Source organism: Cajanus cajan, chromosome 9 (genome assembly GCF_000230855.2).
Source record: "Cajanus cajan strain Asha chromosome 9, NIPB_CcT2T_4, whole genome shotgun sequence".
NCBI classification, from domain to species: domain Eukaryota; kingdom Viridiplantae; phylum Streptophyta; class Magnoliopsida; order Fabales; family Fabaceae; genus Cajanus; species Cajanus cajan.
Genome location: NC_138525.1, coordinates 19,236,160 through 19,257,350, shown reverse-complemented (window position 1 = coordinate 19,257,350; position 21,191 = coordinate 19,236,160). Strand labels below are relative to the sequence as shown.

Below are 21,191 nucleotides of genomic sequence, written 5' to 3'. Positions count from 1 at the left end.
CCGTCGTTAAAATTAAATCTAATTAATTACGTTAATATCGAGGAGTTTATTTATTTTAGAACTAAATGAGCATTTGGTCAACCCAAATGCAACGTCACACCCGTTTTTTCTTTTTAGAGTCAACGTCACAATCGTTGAATTTAGCACGTTAATCACCTTTAGTTAACAACATTTCCTTTGTCCTTTCATGAACTTTCCATTAATTTACCTTGGTTGAGAGGAAGGAAAGTGAGCGACAAGAAAATAAATGAAAATTGAAGAGAAAATGAATTTGATTTTTTTTTGTGAGAGTTAATTTTTCTCTTGTTTTTTTTTTTTTTTTTATTAAACAGGAGAAAATAATAGTATTTCATTAACTCTTTTTCTTTTCTCTCATTTTTTTTTCCTTTCACCTATTTGGAACATATTGTTACAGTTAGAAGTTTGTTCATAAGGATGAACTTAGAATCGAGTGTTGATGCGTATAAAATTTTTTGGGTATTTTTGATTGGTGTTGAGCTACTTGTAGCACAGATTCGTATTTCTTTGAGAAATAAAATTCAAAAAGTTTATTGATGATATCAAGGAGTTTGCATCCATAAACATAAAATGGAATGCTTAATGTTTCTTAGATCGGTGAATTAATTGGGTTGGTGAAAGTTGAACGAGGAGGGGGTTACCAACATTTAGTTTTTAAACCTTCCATGCACTTAATAATTTCATTCGATTCACATTCGTTATGAAAATAATCATCTTTATTGGCCTATTGATAAGGTTAAGATAGTATGTATGAACTTAAGTTCAGATACGTTATTATCATTGTAATTATGATGAATTAGAAGTGGTAATTGAATGAATTCAAAAATAATTTGAAACTTAATTTAATAATTAATTTGTTGGCTTGGTTCATGAACCAATTGAACTAAACTTTATCTAAAGATTGAATTCATAAATAAATGAGTTGAACTTGAGTATATTTTGAATCATTTATTTCATAAATTGACTTGATATATAAATATATAATTTATATAATTAGTTTTTCATTTAATGCCAATTTTTTAAAATTTGAAAGGATCTTCAAAACTTAGTTTTAAGTTAATAATAATAAAATAAGTGAACACTTTAGAATTTCATGATAATCAATTTTTTATATATTATTTTTTACAAGGTGGAGTAATTTTTACTTATACACACTTTGGTTGTAATTATATTTCTTTGGAATCTTGATGGAAGAGCATGGGCTAAAGGCCCAACCACTAGAGCAATGGCCAGGAGGTTACTTGAAGATTTGACTGCTTCAGAGCTTAGTGGGCCCAATGGGCTTGGTGGGCCTAGGGTGCTTCTCACTTGGACTATGATTGAATGAACACCATGTTTGAATGTATTTTCTTAGCATAGGAATTTACTTTGTTGTTGGTCTTGTATTTTGACCATAGATTAGGGTTTAGGTGTATTGGGCTTAATTTTGGGCTTCTTGGGCTTTGGGCTTTTGATACCCAATATTGGACTCATTCTCCTTCTTGTATTTTTTTCCTATTCATTGTATTCACTAGACCATTGTATTTTGGTCATTAGATTAGGGTTTAAGGAGGATTAGTAGTTCATTTGAGTTAGGACAAATTAGGTTAAATTTAGGATGGATTTAAGTTGCATTTAGGTCACACTTTTGGCACCACCTTGGCTTCACAAGTGTGACATCGAAATGCAACCCTAAATACATATTAAATTCAACTTAATTTGCATTTAGCTACACATGACCGGTTATGCACATGTGACACAAGGTTTGAATTCAAATTTGAATTTGAATTCAAACCTTGGCGCCAACATGTGACCTATCATGTGGCGCCAAGTGGCTTCCCAAAATTCGGTGACCTATATGATCCCTCCTAAAACAATTTGTATTCACTTTGATTCATATTGAAATTTGAGAGCCATTGGCCGAGTTTCTACCTCAAAGTCTTCTAGCTTCTCACCTCAAAACCCTAGGAGAGTTCCATTCTTTCCTTCTCTTGGAAGTGAGTAGTCCATTGTTTCTTGAGCTTGGATACTTCCCTCCATAGCTTAGGAACCTCAAGTCCGAGAATCATTCTTCCTCAAGTGTACATCTTAGTGGAATCCAATCTCTTTGAAGAAGATCCTAGCATTGGCGAATTCAAGGAGGAGAGTAACATCCACTTCTCCTAGTCTTCTCCATCAAATCTGATAAACTATGACTAAGGCCAAGGAATCCAAGAGGTAATATATTGAAGGAACCAAGAGAAACGGGATGATGGACCATGAGCCAAGGGCCTAATCACTAGAGCTGTGGCCACCTTGAAGACCAGTGGACACCTTGAAGACCAGTGGGCTTTCCAAGCCCAAGGTACTCTTCAATTTGAACCACTCTATCATGAAGAGAAGGCATAGTCCTAGTTGTAAATATCTTGTACATAGTTCTCTTGTATATGCTTATTTTTGCCTTTGTATTTGTGAGACACTTTAGTTTCTTTTATTAGTCATTGTATATTGATTCTAGGGTGAGTTACTTAGAGAGTTTGACTCTATTTAACCTCCTTTGTTGATACACTCATTTTCTATTTTTTTAGTAGGAAAAGAGGGGTGGCATTTAGCAATGTTTGAGGGTGTGACTAGTAACTGGGCCAGAATTGGGCCTAGGCAAAATGTTACATATTGGACTCATTTTGCTCCTAATTTTTCATAGATTTGATTTAGCTAGGTTTCATCATTATTGGATGAACCTAACTAAACCAAATCAAACATTTTTGAAATAATCAAAGTGAGCAAAACTTGAGTTAGCCGCCCACCTTGCCTAGCTTCCTCTTTGGCCGAATTACTTCTCTAATTCTCAAGGAGTTGAGAAGCTTGTGCTACAAGCTTCTCCTTAGCTTGCTTTCCAAGCAAGAAGCAAGCTAAGTGAGAAGCTTGCTCCACAAGTTTCTAAACTCACCTAGAAGGTCAACTAACCTTACCATGGTTCCTAGTGAACCATGGTTAAGGTTAGCTTGCTCCTTAAGCTACCTATCTCTATATATTTGTAATTTCTACTCTTGTAATCACTTTTGACATTTATGAGACTTAGGATTCAGAAATTCTCTCTCATTTCAAGAGTCCAATTTCATGGAGAATCTCCTTCTCCTAGAAGCTTCACAAAGGAACTTTTCCTTTGTGCTTGGTTCCTCAAGTTTCTCTCCTTCAAGAGAAACCGAACCACCTTGGGAAGCATCTTCAAGCTTTTGAAGCTTGAACTCATCCAAATCACCCATTAACGTGAAGAACCTCAAGAGAAAAAGGGACTTAGCATGGTTCAGCTTGAAGAAACATCAATCTTCTCCAAGTAGTTCCATCAGTTTTGGTATCTAGAGCCTTGGTGCTCTTGAGGTTATGTGTTCTAATTTTTCTTCCTTGAATCCGTGTTGTTCCTTCCTTGTCTATGTCTAAATTTGTGTTTGCTGTATGGATCTAATTCTATTACATATTTTGATAGATCCTTATGTCACATATGAAGTAATTGATTCATGATTTTTGCTTGTTCCTAATTCCTTGTATCAATGTGTTGTGTGCGCCTAGGTTTCCATTGAACTTGTGCGTTTTGTATTTTTGCTTGAGTCTCTCCATTCCTTAACATGTGTCCATGATTGGACAACATTCATATAGCATTAGTTTTGTTTTTGAATCACTTGTTTTGTCTAAGAAGTCATGTGTAGTCCTTACATGTTGTTGAACTCCTAGATTAGCTTGTTTGACCTATTTTTTTTGTTGTTTTTAGAGTCTACATTGATTCGATTTTTGCTTATTAAATCTGAACCTTAATACATGTGCTTTTGCTTTACATGATTGAGTTCTTAATTTGCTATTAGTCCTAGCAAATTTCTTAGAGTTAGGTTTCCTTTATGTCTTGTTAAAAGTTTTGTCAAAAAAAAAAGTTAAACACTTTTCCTACTAGGTTTCTTTGTGTCTTGCTTTGTGGCTGAAACTTTTAACACTTTTTAAGTCCTCAAAACAGAGACAAAACAGAGGTATTAGTGTGTTAAAATAATTAGAAAATCAAAAGAAAAAGTGCTTAAAAATTGGACCTAAAAATAGTACAAAATTGTGAAGCACTAGTTGAACACCTCTTGTTTTGTGTGGAATTTTGGCAGCAGTATTTTATGGTTAAATCCGAGATTCTTGCATGATAAAAAGGAATTAAACTCCTGTGTCAAAAAGAAAAAGAAAGAACAAAAGAAGTTACAAAAGAAAACAAAAAGAAAAGAACACAAGAAAAAGCCAAGGAGTAGAAATTTTTGATTAGAATTGCTCTCGGATTTGTAATATGTTTGCCTTCTAAATTTTTCTGTCCAGCCACTTATACTATTGCTTTGAGTCTTATTTTGTTTTGTATTCTTAGATTTTATTTTTTAATCTACTCTAGTGCCATTGTTAGGTTTTTCCTTTGTGTGCTAGCCTTTCATTTGTGCCTTAATTTTTGCTTGTCAATTTTTTGGAACTCTTTCTAGTCTTGTCTCTTTAATTCTACCATTTGGTGTAGCCTTTCTAAATTGTGCTTTTTCAGTTTTTCCTATATAACTCCAGCAACTTAAGGTGTGTTGAGTGCCTCTTTGAAGGTGTGGAAAGCCAGGTACAAGGGTAGCATCTTGAAGTGTTTGTGGAAGCCTAGGAGATTGCTATTCTCTTTGGTGGAAAACTCTTGGTGGGAGACAAACACCTAGAAATAACCAACATCAAGGGTATTCCTAAGAGAGGAGAGATACACTTGGAGAGGTTGCTGCACTTGGGAGAAACTTCGAAAAGGACACAACAACAATTTTTGAGAAAATTTGTGAAAACTAGTTACTAGTTTAGAGACGAAAATTTTTGTTTAAAAAATTTTCCTTGTTAAATCCATCTCTAAGTTTTTCACTAATTTAGTGGCTAAATTTTGCTTTCTAAACTTTTGGTGCAACCATTAATTTCATTTCAAGTGAATTTTCATTTCATTTGAATGTGAATTTACATTTCATTTAGTGTAAATTTTCATTTCATTTGGTGTAAATTTACATTTCCATTTCTTGTAAATTTTTCAACTTCTCATTTTTGTACAAGGCCTTTATTAGGAGTGTCTTGGAGTGCCTTTGGTGTATCTCCATCTCTCCTTAGTGTTTTCAAGTAGGTAAAAACGTGTAGTGCTTGTGAGAGTGGTCCTTGGAAGTCTTTGGTACTTTCCAAGCTCTCACCTAGGTTTAATTGCTTTGAAACACCTAGTTTATGTTTTCTTGCCTTTAAGTTTTCTTGCAATTTAGGTTTTCATGCAATTTATGTTTTATGCAATTTATGTTTTCAAGCAATTTATGTTTTCAAGCAATTTATGTTTTCAAGTCTTGATTGCATTGCTTAATTGTACACATTAGGCACTTGCTTGTTATTTTTCTTTTGAAAAGAACTTTGTGAAAAAATTTTGTGCAAGGCAAAGTACAAAGGGGTTTAGAGATTTTTACTTGAAGAGGCTTGGTTATTAAGTGACTCGATAGTAGCTCACCTCCCTCCAAAGTTCAATTTGTACTCTTATACCTCCAAGTGCCAAGTCTAGCACTTCCAAAAATATTATTTTCTTTAAAAGCTATTTTTGTGTGAAAAATTCTTGTTGTTTAAAATGTCTCTAGATTATGATCCTAGTGAAAGTGATGGCTCTCCAAAAAGTATTTCTTACCTTACTAAAGAGCTTAAATCACTTAAACTATGGAGAAAGCAAGAGGCCTTTCAAAGAAAAAAGGAGAAAATTGAAAGGGAAGGCCAACTTGCTTATCTTGAAGAAGAATTGAGACTTCTTAAACAAGAAGAGGAAAAACTTAAAGAAAGCATGAGAAAACAAAAGAGGAGAAGTAGGAGCACCCACTCCCAATACACATCTCCTAATGAAAGCATTAATGTGGGTGACCATTATCAACCTTCCCCTAGAAGAATTATTAAACCTAGGGAATCCAAGGTGGATCTCCCTCAATTTTTTGGGAAGGATGATGTGGAGGCTTACCTTGATTGGGAGATGAAGGTACAATAACTCTTTGCTTGACATAGGGTAAGTGAAGAAAGAAAGGTGCCACTTGCAACCCTTAGCTTTCAAGGGAATGCAATGTATTGGTGGACCTCTTTGGAAAGAGAAAGGCGTCTCCACAATGATCCTCCTATCCAATATTGGAATGATCTTAGGAGTGCATTGAGGAGGAGACACATTCCCTCTTACTATGGTAGGGAGCTTATGAACAAGTTCCAAAGGCTCCAACAAAAAGATATGACTGTTGAACAATATAGGCAACAAATGGAGCTATACATGATGAGGGCATGTATTAGAGAGGAGGAAGCCACCACAGTAGCCAGATTCCTAAGTGGTCTTGACTTAGATTAGAGATCAAGTGGAGCTACTACCCTACATGGACCTAAATGACTTGGTCCAACTTTGTGTAAGGGCAGAACAACAAATGTTAAGAAAATCTTCTTCTAAAAGAGAAAGCTCCCACTCTAGATCTTTTAAGAAAGATTACATGGAGGAGGAAAAATCTTTTGAAAAGAAAATTATTTCAGAACCCTCCAAGGAATTGGCTAAAAGGAAAGAGAAAAATAGAGATAAGGATAAAGATCTCATCACTCCACTCACTAGCACAAAGACTAGTGATATTAAATGTTTTAAGTGTCTAGGGAGAGGCCACATTGCTTCTCAATGCCCTACAAAGAAGGTCATGATTTTGAGAGGGCATGACACTTATAGTAGTCAAGAAGAGACTACTACCTCCTCTTCAAGTGAGAGTGAGGTTGAAACAAAACTTCAAAAGTCCAAAGTGGAGCCAGTTTATCCTTATGAAGGAGAGCTCCTAATGCTTAGGAAAATCCTTCATAATCAACCTAGTGGTACCCTATCATAAAGAGAGAACATCTTTCATACAAGATGTAATGTTTTAAATAATGCTTGTTCTCTCATTGTTGATAGTGGTTCATGGTGCAATTGTTGTAGCACTAGGTTGGTTAACAAGTTGAGTTTAATTACTATGCCACATCCTCAACCATATCATTTGCAATGGCTTAATAAGGATGGGGACATAATAGTTGACCAACAAGTGAAGGTTAAGTTCTCCATTGGGAAGTATGAGGACCAAGCTTTATGTGATGTAGTACCAATGGAATCTTGTCATATTTTGTTAGGAAGACCATGACAATTTGAAAAGAAAACTATACATAATGCTCTTACTAATGAAATCACCTTCACTCACAAGGAAAATAAATTTGTACTTTATCCTCTCTTACCTCAACAAGTAGCTAAAGATCAAGCACAAATGAAAGACAAAAGAAAAAGGAAAAAAGTAGGAAAGAGTAAAGAGGAAGAAATATCCTCTAAGGGAGTTATGACTAAAGATAATTGCTTTATCACTAGAAAACCTATGAAAACTGTACTATTCGTACCGCGAAGCCGAGCTCTGAGCTCGGAACCACAACGCAAGCCGACCTCGGACGCGCACCGCGCGACATCAGCTCGGCATTTAAGTGAATCACAATTGATTCCCGAGGATCTCGCCCCGGACGAGATCCACTATCTAATCTTATCATATCTTATCTCAGGCCCAAGGCCCAAAGCAACCCTAATTCACACTAAGGTACGTGCATTACTTATACGAGATTCATACTCCCACAAACACTAACTTTAGCATCGGAGTCTCTTTTGCAGGTACCACCCCCATTTCGGAGCACCAGCGTACCAGTGAAGGAGGCTCACCGATCTTACCTGGCGGATCAGCTCTACAGCAGATTTCTGGTAAGAACAAAAACTATTCTCTTTATTCATAAAAACCTTAACTCTTATCCTCACACTGCCACTAGTCTTGAAGAAGAGATTCACAAATCCATTATTTTTAAAGAAAAAGAATCTCATCTTCAAGGTTTGGTGAAAGAGAAGTGGAATTCACTTAGTTCCACTTCTCATACTACTTCCTTGGTGGTGCCCAAAGTAGATAGCCTTCCTTTACGTAGGACTTTTCCTACCTTAGTTGTTTCAATAATGCACCCAATTTATGGAATATATTATTTGTTGGATATAGTATATGAACCTTCAAGGTTCCTTGTGACAAATTCTTTTCATAACTATCCAACAAATAATATAATCTAAAATTGCTTAGGAAATTTTCTAGTTGTATTTTCTTTGTTTTCTAGGAAATGCCTAGGTTACCACATAGGGTACTTTAGGAAAGATGTTCTAGTTTTTAGGATTGAGTCTTTAGTGTGCTATAGTTTTAGTTTTAGCACATTTTTAAGATTTAGTAATATATCTAGTCTATGTTTAGGAGAGGATTCTATTCATTATATTAGAAGGTCTAGTATCATTGATTTCTTTAGGTTCCATGAAAGGATTCCTTCTAGGATATACCTTTCACATTTATTTGTTGAGAATATCACCTCTAATGAATTGTATTATATATTTGTAGGTGTGGTCGATCATCAAGAAGACCCTTGAGATTTGAGGTCAAATCTTTTTCAAGAGGGAGGGGATGATAGACTATGGCCAAGGCCAAGGAATCCAAGAGGTAATATATTGAAGGAACCAAGAGGAATGGGATGATGGACCATGGGCCAAGGGCCCAATCACTAGAGCTATAGCCACCTTGAAGACCAGTGGGCTTTCCAAGCCCAAGGTACTCTTCAATTTGGACCACTCTATCACGAAGATAAGGCATAGTTCTAGTTGTAAATATCTTGTACATAGTTCTCTTGTATAGGCTTATTTTTGCCTTTGTATTTGTGAGGCACTTTAGTTTCTTTTATTAGTCATTGTATATTGATTCTAGGGTGGGTTACTTGGAGAGTTTGACTCCATTTAACCTCCTTTGTTGATACACTCATTTTCTATTTTTTTAGTGGGAAAAGAGGGGTGACATTTAGCAATGCTTGAGGGTGTGCCTAGTAATTGGGCCAGAATTGGGCCTAGCCAAAATTTTACATATCGGACTCATTTTGCTCCTAATTTTTCATAGATTTGATTTAGCTAGGTTTCATCATCGTTGGATGAATCGAACTAAACCAAATCAAACATTGTTGAAATAATCAAAGTGAGCAAAACTTGAGTTAGCCGCCCACCTTGCCTAGCTTCCTCTTTATTCGAATTGCTTCTCTAATTCTCAAGGAGTTGAGAAGCTTGTGCTACAAGCTTCTGCAAGCTAAGTGAGAAGCTTGCTCTACAAGTTTCTAAACTCACCTAGAAGGTCAACTAACCTTACCATGGTTCCTAGTGAACCATGGTTAAGGTTAGCTTGCTCCTTAAGCTACCTACCTCTATATATTTGTAATTTCTACTCTTGTAATCACTTTTGACATTTATGAGATTTAGAATTCAGAAATTCTCTCTCATTTCAAGAGTCCAATTTCATGGAGAATCTACTTCTCCTAGAAGCTTCACAAAGGAACTTCTCCTTTGTGCTTGGTTCCTCAAGTTTCTCTCCTTTAAGAGAAACCGAATCACCTTGGGAATCATCTTTAAGCTTTTGAAGCTTGAACTCATCCAAATCATCCATTGACGTGAAGAACCTCAAGAGAAGAAGGGACTTAGCTTGGTTCAACTTAAAGAAACATCAATCTTCTCTAAGTAGTTCCATTAGAATCGTACTTTGAAACCTTGCAAAGTTAATACAATAAGTTATGTTTTTTTTTTCTTTTGAAAAAAATAAACATTCATTTTATCTAAAATTTATTATTAACTTAAAATTTGAAATGTAGAGAGTTTGAACTGAATTGCGTTTAAGTTGAAAAAATAAGTTCATGTTGAACTTGAATCAAATTGTGAATTGAGCTAAATATTACCGAGCCGAATTGAGTTGAACTAAGTTTGACTCAGGTCGATTCATTTATAATACTATGGTAGATAAAAAAAATACATTGAAAAAATTAGTTAGTTAATTTATTAGCATTAGATTTATTATAATTATAAAATTGATGACCAATTTAAATTATATAAATTTCATTTATGCATCAAAGAAGACATATTTATTATTAATAAGTACCTACAATTTAAATATATTATTAGTATTGATAATATTATTGATAAATTATTGTCAAAAAAATATTATGGTACAATAATAATTTAATAAATATCAATTAGAAGAAAGTTAATTATAAAGTAATATTTTAGACAAACATATTTGTTATATATAATTTAAATTTATAATAAATTATATATATATATATTATGTTTAAATATATAAATTATATTTAAAATTAGTATACATAAATATTTTTGAACATGTAAATTATGTTTTAGATTTATGATAAATAATTTGTATTGTATAAAAAAAATATTTTTATTATCAAAATTTATTTTAAATTATTAATATTTAATTCATAAATAATAATGATAAATAAAAACTAAATTAGATTAAAAGTTAAAAAAAATCCCTGTAAACTTTCTCATTGAAGAAAAAATTATAAAAATACTCTCTAACAAAATAAAAGTTTATGTTTAATATATATGAATTGATATATAATAAAGTCCTTTTAAAGAAATCTATTATAATTGAAAATATGTAAATAAAATTTTTAGTGACTAAAATATATAAATTAGATACTCACTAATTATATCATATATTACATATTATAATTATTTAAAAATATATTAATATATATTAATTTATATTTATCAATTTATTAGTTTATTTTAAATATTTAATGATATTATTAATACTAATAATATATAATTTTTATATTTACTAATACTAAATATATGCTCTTTGATACATAAATGAAGTTTATATAACTTAAATAAGTTAACAATAATATAAATTAAAATATTATAAAAATAGTAATATATTAATATACTAATAATGTTATTAATATTATTACTAATATATATATATATATATATATAATTATCTAATAATTATAAACATATATGTAATTCTGAATTTTGTTGGAAGTATATATATAATAGCTTTCATTAAAAATTTAGAGAAATTCATTAACTTAGTTGTTAAATGTTATTGATGAAGATAAGAGTGAAAGGTTAAATTCTCATTTTCTAAATTTAAATATTCTTAATCTTATTTTCACACCAGAATCATCGTGTCATTAATGTCATCAAAATGATGTTGTGATGTTTGATATAAGATCAAATGAAAACTCAACGAAAATACTAAATAATAAATGTTATGCGTGAATACTCCCCTTCGCTCGCATGCTATTCTCGTAACCTTTTCTTGCCACCTTTTGGTCAACACGAAACATCTATATTGAACTATCCTTAGCAGAATACTTAACTTTTAGATAAGCAATTGATATCACTGTGATAAATGTTTATTTTATCTAGTAATTATGACTATTTTAACATTTATCTAACTAATTAAGTTTGAAAGACATTTGTATTTTACGCTTAAAATATTACAAAAATTAAAAGGGTTATGCAATTATGTTAATTTGTAAAGAATTGATGAAAATTTTACTTGTAAACCCTTGTTTTGTGTCTTGTAATTTCAATGAAGTTCCAAAGCTTCAAAATACCTCAATTTGCTCAAGCATTTCAAAATAGCTTAGATCATTAGAGGCAAAGAGCAAGATTGGCAATAGATCCAAATTCGCTTAGTCGTTCTAAATGGATTGAGCAAATTTGGTCTATAGAGGAGTGAAAAATTTGATTCACAAGGGCTTAGCAGATCTATAAAGGCTTAATTGATGCTGCTTCCTTCACCCTAAAGAATTCACCAATCGGCTCAGTTGTTTGGAAATGGTTGAGCGAATTACTCTCTCTTATGTATACTTTGTTTTATTTACTTGACATATATTTAAGGAAAGAAAATGAAAGAGGGGGACCAAAATAGACAAGGGAGCATATAGAACAGAGTTGAAGGACGAACGTCAAGGATTACCATGGAAGGATTATGGGTTTAATTTCTTCTTGTACATTCTCTTTGTACATGGAGGTGGCTCTCATTACTATGAGTAGCTAATTCAATATTTGTTGAGATTGAATGTAATCCATTAAAACTTTTATGTAATTTTTTTATTTATATATACATGATCATCTAATTTGTTCATATATATAAGCACCTAATTTGTTCAAAGTCGGTCACCCAAGAAGAATGTTATTGTATGAGGATGGGGCATCCACCACCAAGTATCGTACCACTAATGTATTCGCCTACTTGCCATCACCAAATGTGGTTTCTAAGTTAGCATAACCTTAAACCATGATTTTCTCACCTGCGAATCCAACCAAAGCTCCTATATATGGTATTAAGAATCATCCTAGTATAACATGTTTGTTGAACTACCTTGGTCCAGCAAAATGCGTTTTACATTAAAACCCATAAGAATTGTAGAAATGATGGTTAGGTTCATGAGGTGCCATTCCATCATAGTCATCATTTGAGAAAGTGATATCAGGATGTCGACTCTCTCTTCTTTCCAATATTGTCATTATTGATCGAGCATATCTCTTTCTTGTTGTTGGCATAATTTCTCCCCTAAAATGCTTTCAAAAATCTTGTTTTAGTCCCCATATATTGACTGTTTGTTACTTGATGTCCTTCCAACCGAGGGAGGAGGCATGGGTGGATCTTTACCATTTCGATCATCCCTAATTTTTCTCTCCCTAGAACCAATGCTACTTGAATACCTCTTTTTACAAATTTTGATAAATGTCTTTCGTTTATCAAGCATTCAATTTTTCCTAATAAGAACGAAACATTTCTTTTTATCATGGCCAAACATCTTATGAAACTAGCACCATGCTAACTTCTCCAACTCCTAGTTGTGGTGAGAAAGTAAACATGTTGGCATTGTTCACATCCCTAAGAATATGTTGCCTAAGAGCATTCAAAGGGGTCTAATGTTCTGCCTCTATCTTTTTATTAGTTTGACCTTCCTCCACCTCAATGTAGCTTAAGGCACATGCCCTTACATAAGCTATCTATTGGTATTTCCTTCTCCCAAGAGACTCATTGATCTCCCTCAATTATAAACCTTTTGAAATGTCGCAATTGCCTTTTTTTCATCGAGAGATGTTATCCTTATCGAGACCTTGTTAAACCTCAAGAGGAAAGCTTTCAAAAGTTCCCCCACACTATTGTTTTAAGTAAAAAAGATTTGGTGTGGTTGGGTTTTTTTGCTTATTTGTTGCAAATTATGCTACAAAAAATTATCTAGACACATTGAAACCCGTTATGTAACGATTCAGCAGACTACTAAACCAATGCAAAGTCACTTTCTTCAATGTTCTCATGAATATCTTGCATTGCATTCCCACACTTTTTCTACTGATCAAAATATAAGCATAAAAGTTTGTTAGATATTGACTAGGATCTTGCGTTCCATCAAATAAATCAACTTTAGGCACCATGTAATCTAGTGGAATAGGTTATGCCTCAAGTTCTGTTGAGAAGGGTTGAAAATCCCTCAACACCTCTACCATCAAATCTCCTTCCATCATCCTGAGGTTGGCCTATATCGTCTTTTACATCTCATGAGCCCTACGTTGGATTTCTTCATTCTCCCTCTTAATCTCCTCCACTCTCCTCCTAGCTTGAGCATTCTCTTACCTTTGGTTGTTGATCATAGCCATCATCTCCTCCATCATTGCTTGTTGCACCTTATGCTTCATCGCTACTCCTCTTGCCATCTACATCAAAACCTCCTTACACTTTTTTTAATTAATAGTCTTAGGGCGTAGGAGAAGTTTCACCATAACCTTACAATGAACACCAAAATGTTTCAGTCTGAAGAATGTCATAGGGTTAATCTAGTTACTCAACCAAAGCTAGAGTATTTAAAAGTGAATTTAATTTATTCATCCTTACTCTAGTTTTTATACTTGATTGCCATAGGTGTATGGGCCCAAGAATTTCAAGATTTGATAGGTTAGTTACTTATCATTAGGTACTTGATCTTAGTTAATAAAGATAAGACTTTGTGCTAGATATAGGTCGTCTATAGTTGAATTTGTGTCGACAACCCCTGATGGATCGAGTTACTTAGTCTATTAGGAATAGATTGGTAGGGTACTCAACTAGAACCTCTTAGCCAAATCCTCTCGATCATAACCTCTCAGTTAGATCTTCTCAACAAAAAGTCAAGAGAGGGTACACTTGCCCATCACCCTCAAGCATGAAAGGTGTAGAGGCTAACTCAAAGTATGCTCTCAATGAATGTTCAAGGTACTCAACTAAAATTTCTCAACCAAATTCAAAAACACGAAACTCATTATTGAACAAGAGTGACAATTAGCTTAATCTTGAATAAATAATAATTTAAACATTAACTTATTATTATTATTGTATGATCAAATTGGATCAAATTATAGATCAAAAACACAAAAACTCATTATCTAACTTGTATAATGTCAAATTTTGATTGAATTAACTCAAATATAATTCATATATATATATATATATATATATATATATATATATATATATATATATGACCCAAACTTATTAATTAGTTGTTTTCAATCAATTCGCAATTTAGGTAATACCCCCCGCTTACAGCCTAATCCATTATAGAAGTTAAACTCATTGATCGCTATTAATTCTGACACGCCCTGAATGGATGAAATGATTAACGGTTATACAATTCACTTCAAAGCTAAGGTGATGATAGATCCTAAGTCTATTTCTTGGTTACATATCAATGCGTTTGGTATAGAATGATGAAGGCTAATATAAGATTTAAATCTAATGTTTCATATTTCAAAATGTTAAATTGGTGCGACATTGAACATTGATAAGTATATCGCAGCACCTCACCCCATCAATGCAGACAAACGTCGGTAGCCACGTGCATCCCACGTGGTTTCCAACTAGTATAATATAATAAAACAATCGGTCAAAAGAAAATAATGGAATACACACATGCACAGTTTATTTTATGTGATATAATATAATCGAATTATTTTCTTATAACTCAAAAAATGGGAGATGGGACAACCGGACAAGGATACATATTTATACAAGCTACTCAATTGCACAACTTGTCATAAAGCACATGAATGAAAGGATCTTGATCAACTCTAAATAGTAAGTAAAAAAAATTACGGTTGAGAAACATGCAATAATGTAATAGTTATAAAAAGAAATGTTCAGTAAAATAATCTTTTCTACTGAAAAAAATATAAATGTAAAAAAAAAATTGCCTCAAGATTAATTTTTCAATGTTTAAATTGTTACTAACTAGTCCTTTAAAAATTGTTTTATCTTCAGTCAAAAAATGTTATTTTATCTTATTTTTTGTGTAAATTTCGTGGTGAAAATCTGCAATCAATTCTACCTACCGACATTATTAATCATTTGTAGATGAACACAAATGTAATTAATTACATTGCAAAGTTACATCCATTCAAGACAACATGACTTGTGAAGTACGAGAGTATCCAAAATTGCACCTTAAATTCGCTTATAAGTAGACTTTTTCGTAGCTTGCCTATCAATAAAAACACTAATTGCAGCAGTTGTGAGAAAGGCATGTGTGTCACCGTTTCTGCATTAAATGCGTTCATGAATACTTGTTTTAAATATGTCAATTTACTTTGTATGGTGAAAAATGATACAGTAGTAGCTAGTATTTGTCGATAAATAAAATAAAAGAAACTAAAAAAGAATGTATAAATTATTTGACGTACGTACTATAACATGTCTTGTTAAATGTAGAGAGAGGAAGTGTAAATATGAAAAAGATAAGATTGGATTGACGTAGGCCAAAAATGGAGCGAAATAGTTGGAAGAGAGGTAGGGACAGTTATGCGCTGGTACAGTTGGCGTCTCAACAAGCAAAGCCACGCAACACTCCAATAATTCCATTATTACCCTCACTCTCTTTCGCATGCCATAAAATAACCATATAAATGTGGTGTTCATTTCACAACACAACACAAAGTGAGTAACGTAACCATGAGGGAAATATTGCACGTCCAAGGAGGACAATGCGGTAACCAAATCGGTTCCAAGTTCTGGGAAGTCATATGCGACGAGCACGGCATCGACCCCACCGGGACGTTCGTGGGCGACGCCGCATCCGATCTCCAACTCGAGAGGATCAACGTCTACTACAATGAGGCCTCCGGCGGAAGGTACGTTCCACGGGCCGTCCTCATGGATCTCGAGCCCGGCACCATGGACAGCATCAGATCCGGCCCATACGGCAAGATCTTCAGGCCCGATAACTTCGTCTTCGGCCAGTCCGGCGCTGGAAACAATTGGGCCAAAGGCCACTACACCGAAGGCGCCGAGTTAATCGATTCCGTTCTCGACGTCGTTCGCAAAGAGGCCGAAAACTGTGACTGCTTGCAAGGTACCTACTTTACTTTCTTTTTCTCTTTTTCTCTCTAACTATAGATCTATTACCAATGCTACCAGATCTCGATTCTCCAACTATAATTGCCTTTCCACTGCAATAATTGATCAATGCTTCATTATTTTCGTTTTTCGGGAACTTGTCGGGGTCCCATATCGTGTAGGGTCCACGTCGCAATATTTTGTGATGCGTCCTTGAATGAAAACCAAGGAAATATCTATATATAAATATCTTTTTGTTTCCCGCGAGTCGCGACTGTGATAGTGAAACAGTGTCGGTTTAGTAAGCACCGACAATGTGCTTTTAATGGTTTTCCTTACTAGTAGTACTAGTGTTCCGTGGTTGTCAAATTTGTAGATAAACTTTGGAATTAAGTTTAGGGTAACAAAATTGGACTTAAGTGCACCAAAATTTTATTTCAATGTAGATCTTGGAAAGAGCGATAGTTCACTAAGTCCATGAGATTTCAAGTACATCACGAAACAATGCAGATTCCATGCATCAGAAGATTATGTTATAAACGTAATAACTTGGATTCCTTAATCAAATTTTCTTAAAAATATTATTGAATATTCATCTTGTACATATATATTTACCTTCTCCAATGTCACTGTCGATGGTAAATATTGATACTAATATATATCATGATTAAAAATAAATTGTTTATTTATTTTAATCAGCAAAAGAATTGTTTAGTGTTATTGTGGTCTTGTGGAGTACTTCATATAGAATGGTGCCTTTGATTAAAGTAGCTTGCGAGATGCTACGGGTATATAATCTGATTTTTGACACTGAATGAATGCCTTCATGAGATTATACTAGTATTTGTGAGCATGGATCTATGTGATATTGTGTTGTGAGTTTTTATATATGTTGAATTGTTTTACTCAGGTTTTCAAGTGTGTCACTCTCTTGGAGGTGGCACGGGTTCTGGTATGGGAACACTCTTGATATCGAAGATCAGGGAGGAGTACCCGGACAGGATGATGCTCACTTTCTCTGTTTTTCCTTCTCCAAAGGTCTCTGACACGGTTGTGGAGCCCTACAATGCTACTTTATCAGTGCACCAACTAGTAGAGAATGCAGATGAGTGCATGGTTCTTGACAACGAAGCACTCTATGACATTTGCTTCAGAACCTTAAAACTCACCACTCCTAGTTGTAAGTACCCCACTTCACTTTCCACTCGGATCAAGCATTTATACATTCAGCAATTAGCTAAAAACCCAGTAATTAGTTAGGCACTTAACCAATAATAACTTGGTTAATTTTGTGATTTATAATTGCAGTTGGTGATCTGAACCACCTGATATCTGCAACCATGAGTGGTGTGACATGTTGCTTGAGGTTCCCTGGACAACTAAACTCTGATCTGAGGAAGCTAGCTGTGAATCTGATCCCATTCCCACGTCTCCACTTCTTCATGGTGGGGTTTGCACCTCTCACCTCACGTGGCTCTCAGCAGTACGTGTCCCTCACTGTCCCCGAACTCACCCAGCAAATGTGGGACGCCAAGAACATGATGTGCGCCGCCGATCCCCGCCACGGCCGTTACTTAACGGCGTCGGCGATGTTCAGGGGAAAGATGAGCACCAAAGAGGTGGACGAACAGATGATCAACGTGCAGAACAAGAACTCATCGTACTTTGTCGAGTGGATTCCCAACAACGTGAAGTCAAGCGTGTGCGACATCCCTCCCAGGAATCTGAAGATGTCGTGCACTTTCATCGGTAACTCGACCTCAATTCAGGAAATGTTCAGAAGAGTGAGTGAGCAGTTCACTGCAATGTACAGGCGCAAGGCCTTCTTGCACTGGTACACTGGTGAAGGAATGGACGAGATGGAGTTCACTGAGGCAGAGAGCAACATGAACGATTTGGTGGCAGAGTACCAGCAATATCAGGACGCAACGGCTGAAGAGGATGAGTACGATGAGGGGGAGGACGAGGAGCATGTTTACGAGGAGCAGTAGTTGAATCTCCACCAACTTTCGTAATCGGTTTTTCTGTCCACGTTCTTGGTTTACTACATTTGTTGCTAGTCATGTATCTACGCCTATTTGTACTAGTTCCATTCTCCTTATATTTTCGTCTCCCTTTCTGAGTTTTTGAATTGTTTTCTATGTGCCTTGCAGACCATATTATTGATTGTTCTATACTTTGTGTAAGTGTATGAATAAGAAAAGGTTGACTTCTAGAATTCTATATTTGGTCGGGTAAGGCTTGCACGTGAGATACCATCAAGGCGTGTCTTTTATTTGGTTTAATTATTCATTTTTCTTTCCTCTTGTTTTCGAAACTAGAAAACGGGAAGAGAGCAAAGGAACTATATATGTCTAACCTCCGCAAAATGCGATAGTTTAAGTAAAGTCTATTAAATCATTAGATCAATTTAGTTATTTATATAATATAATAAAAAGTTAATATATATATATATATTATACTATAATAATAATATAATTAAATAAATAAATTTTAATACAAAATTAAATTATTAATATTATTAATAATTTAATATATGCATTAATTTACTATATTATATTATATTTTTATTTTTTATTTTTTAGAATTAAATTTTAGTAATAAGTCACTTTTTTTTATTATGCTAATTAAAAAGAAACTCGTTCACATATTTAAAATTAACTTTTTCATTATAACGATTCAACAAGTTACTACATGTACTACTGAACAATTATTACGTAGTGGAAGACTAAGCAATATGTATCAACGTAAGAGTTTATAATATTGCCTATAACTAATACCCTATGAATAGAGGTCATATACAAAATATAGTACTAAGAGTAAAATAATTTAAATGTTGATCCACGTTTATACAAAATCTGACTACATAGGAGTAACTAACATACAACAACCAAAATTAGCCACCTCTAGTATAACTATCCTCCAACTGCATAAACTATCCTGCTAATTTTGTCTTACTTTCATATCAAGTATGGTCATCGTAGTTCTAACCACAAGAAAAATACAGGGTAAGCTTGTGAAAAGAAATCAACATAATAGCTTATAAAGAACATCCTCATAGCAAATATATATAACTTACAACAAAACAACATCAATGACAGCTAAACATCTCATAACATGTATAACATATCAACATATTCATCATATCCAATGTGTTGTCACACATGTCAACTACGAAGATCTCTTACATCTTAAGATGAGTAATTTAAGTGGTTTGACCTTATTGGATCATAACATGTTGATATGTTACCAGAAGCAACAACTAACATTGAGGTTAGAAACAACAACTAACATAAGTCAGATTGATTTCTCAGGTTTTGTCATTCTAATAAGGAAGTATGATACTATGTTAGGGTAGAAGAATTTGGGTATGGGTCTATCACGAAATTAGCTTGCAAATTTAAGTCACCTATGAGAAATCTTTCGATACTTTACTCTCCAAATACCACAATCTTCCAATACTATGTTAGAGACTAAGTCCCCAACCCAATACTTTACTTGATTGGTCGCCTTATACATGTGTACCTCAACCTTACAAACATGAATACCACATAGAACCTAGAAGAGACAACCGAAAACAATGTACCCATTCAAAACCCAATTTGCTTACTGAAGAGTTCGACACAACGTATATCCTCACAATGAGATATTAAGTTCAAAAAAACCTTTAACTCTTCTCTAATTTCTATGTATCGTAGCTAAAACATGTATGTAACCTACATATCCATAACTTATCAACTTAATAACTTTATCAACTTCAACATTCAATTTATCAACTTTAACATCATACAACATATACAACATTCAATTTTCAACCTTACAACATATCAACTTAAAACAACCTAAACATCGTACATCTCTACAACATAAGCAACTTGATAGAACAAAAACACAAATCAAACCAAACAACATAAAAAAAACTCACAACTTCATATCTTGTTCAACTTACTACTTATCAACTCATATATCATCTTACATCATCATTCATACGACTACGTCATCATAAATCAACTACTAAACAACTTAAACAATCTACTTTACATCACACCACTCATTCACCATTATTAGACTTTTAAACAACATTAAATAACAACTTCTCATCATACAACTTGTGTTCGACATCACTCATTTGGTGCCCGATACCACTGAGGCAAGGAGTTCCCTGTCTCACCCAGGCTTGACATCGGACCATCCGTGCCCGATGTGATTGAGGTAGAAAGTGCCCCTAAGTCTCACACTTGGCATGGAGAAACCCACGTTTAACCTCAATCACGTAGAGTTCTTTCTGCCTAACTCTCACACGACACCACTCCACTATCGCCTAACACGAATCCAAACAAAGATTAGCCTCTCATCTCATGTCTAGTGTCATTCAACCCACGCCTAGTGTGATTCCAACCTGAGGCAAGTATCTCTCATAACACTCGGCACCATCAATCTTGTGCCCAATGTAAGTGAGACATAGATCTCTCTTTGGGGCCACACATGACACCTTGAAGGAGCACCCAACATGATATCAGGTTTTGCACATCTATATAATCCAATTTTGCCTAATCTATCTAAAATTCAGCAATCCCGACAACATGCAATGTAGTCAACATCCTATATACAACATATACAACACAATTTCATCATTAGAAACAACATGCAACAAAGCATTTAACAAGAAACAACTCAATTTATCACACTTCTCTTCAAAACCATGAAACTCTCTCAACGTCATCTTTTAAATCACTGAACACCTTCAACCAACTCATTCCAATCATCACAACCATAGAATGCACACCAAAAATTTGAAATCATAGCTTCCATACTGCTCAAAGAAAATCCCCAAGGAAGAGAAGGGGAAGAAATGACTTCGCACACCATTAGCTTAAAATTTTGACCCTAGAGCTCAGATTCTTCACTACCTCTTACTAGAATCGGCTAAGAAAATGGTAGGAA

General features: G+C 34.2%; 1 protein-coding gene across 1 annotated transcript; it reads left to right on the top strand.

The window, feature by feature from the left end:
- The first annotated feature begins 15,786 nt into the window (after nucleotides 1–15,786).
- Nucleotides 15,787–18,468, top strand: LOC109791986 (tubulin beta-7 chain). The gene is made up of 3 exons (XM_020351359.3): nucleotides 15,787–16,263; nucleotides 17,158–17,427; nucleotides 17,556–18,468. The coding sequence occupies exons 1-3, from the start codon at nucleotides 15,864–15,866 to the stop codon at nucleotides 18,236–18,238; spliced, it is 1,353 nt and encodes a 450-aa protein (XP_020206948.1). The 5' UTR covers nucleotides 15,787–15,863; the 3' UTR covers nucleotides 18,239–18,468.
- Nucleotides 18,469–21,191: the final 2,723 nt, after the last annotated feature.

What these genes read in the sequence shown, in the direction of transcription:
- LOC109791986 (XM_020351359.3), top strand. Translation starts at nt 15,864, where the DNA reads ATGAGGGAAATATTGCACGTCCAAGGAGGACAATGCGGTAACCAAATC. An exon ending in AAACTGTGACTGCTTGCAAG is followed by an intron (nt 16,264 to 17,157) that starts GTACCTACTTTA and finishes TGTTTTACTCAG; the next exon opens with GTTTTCAAGTGTGTCACTCT. An exon ending in AAAACTCACCACTCCTAGTT is followed by an intron (nt 17,428 to 17,555) that starts GTAAGTACCCCA and finishes TTATAATTGCAG; the next exon opens with TTGGTGATCTGAACCACCTG.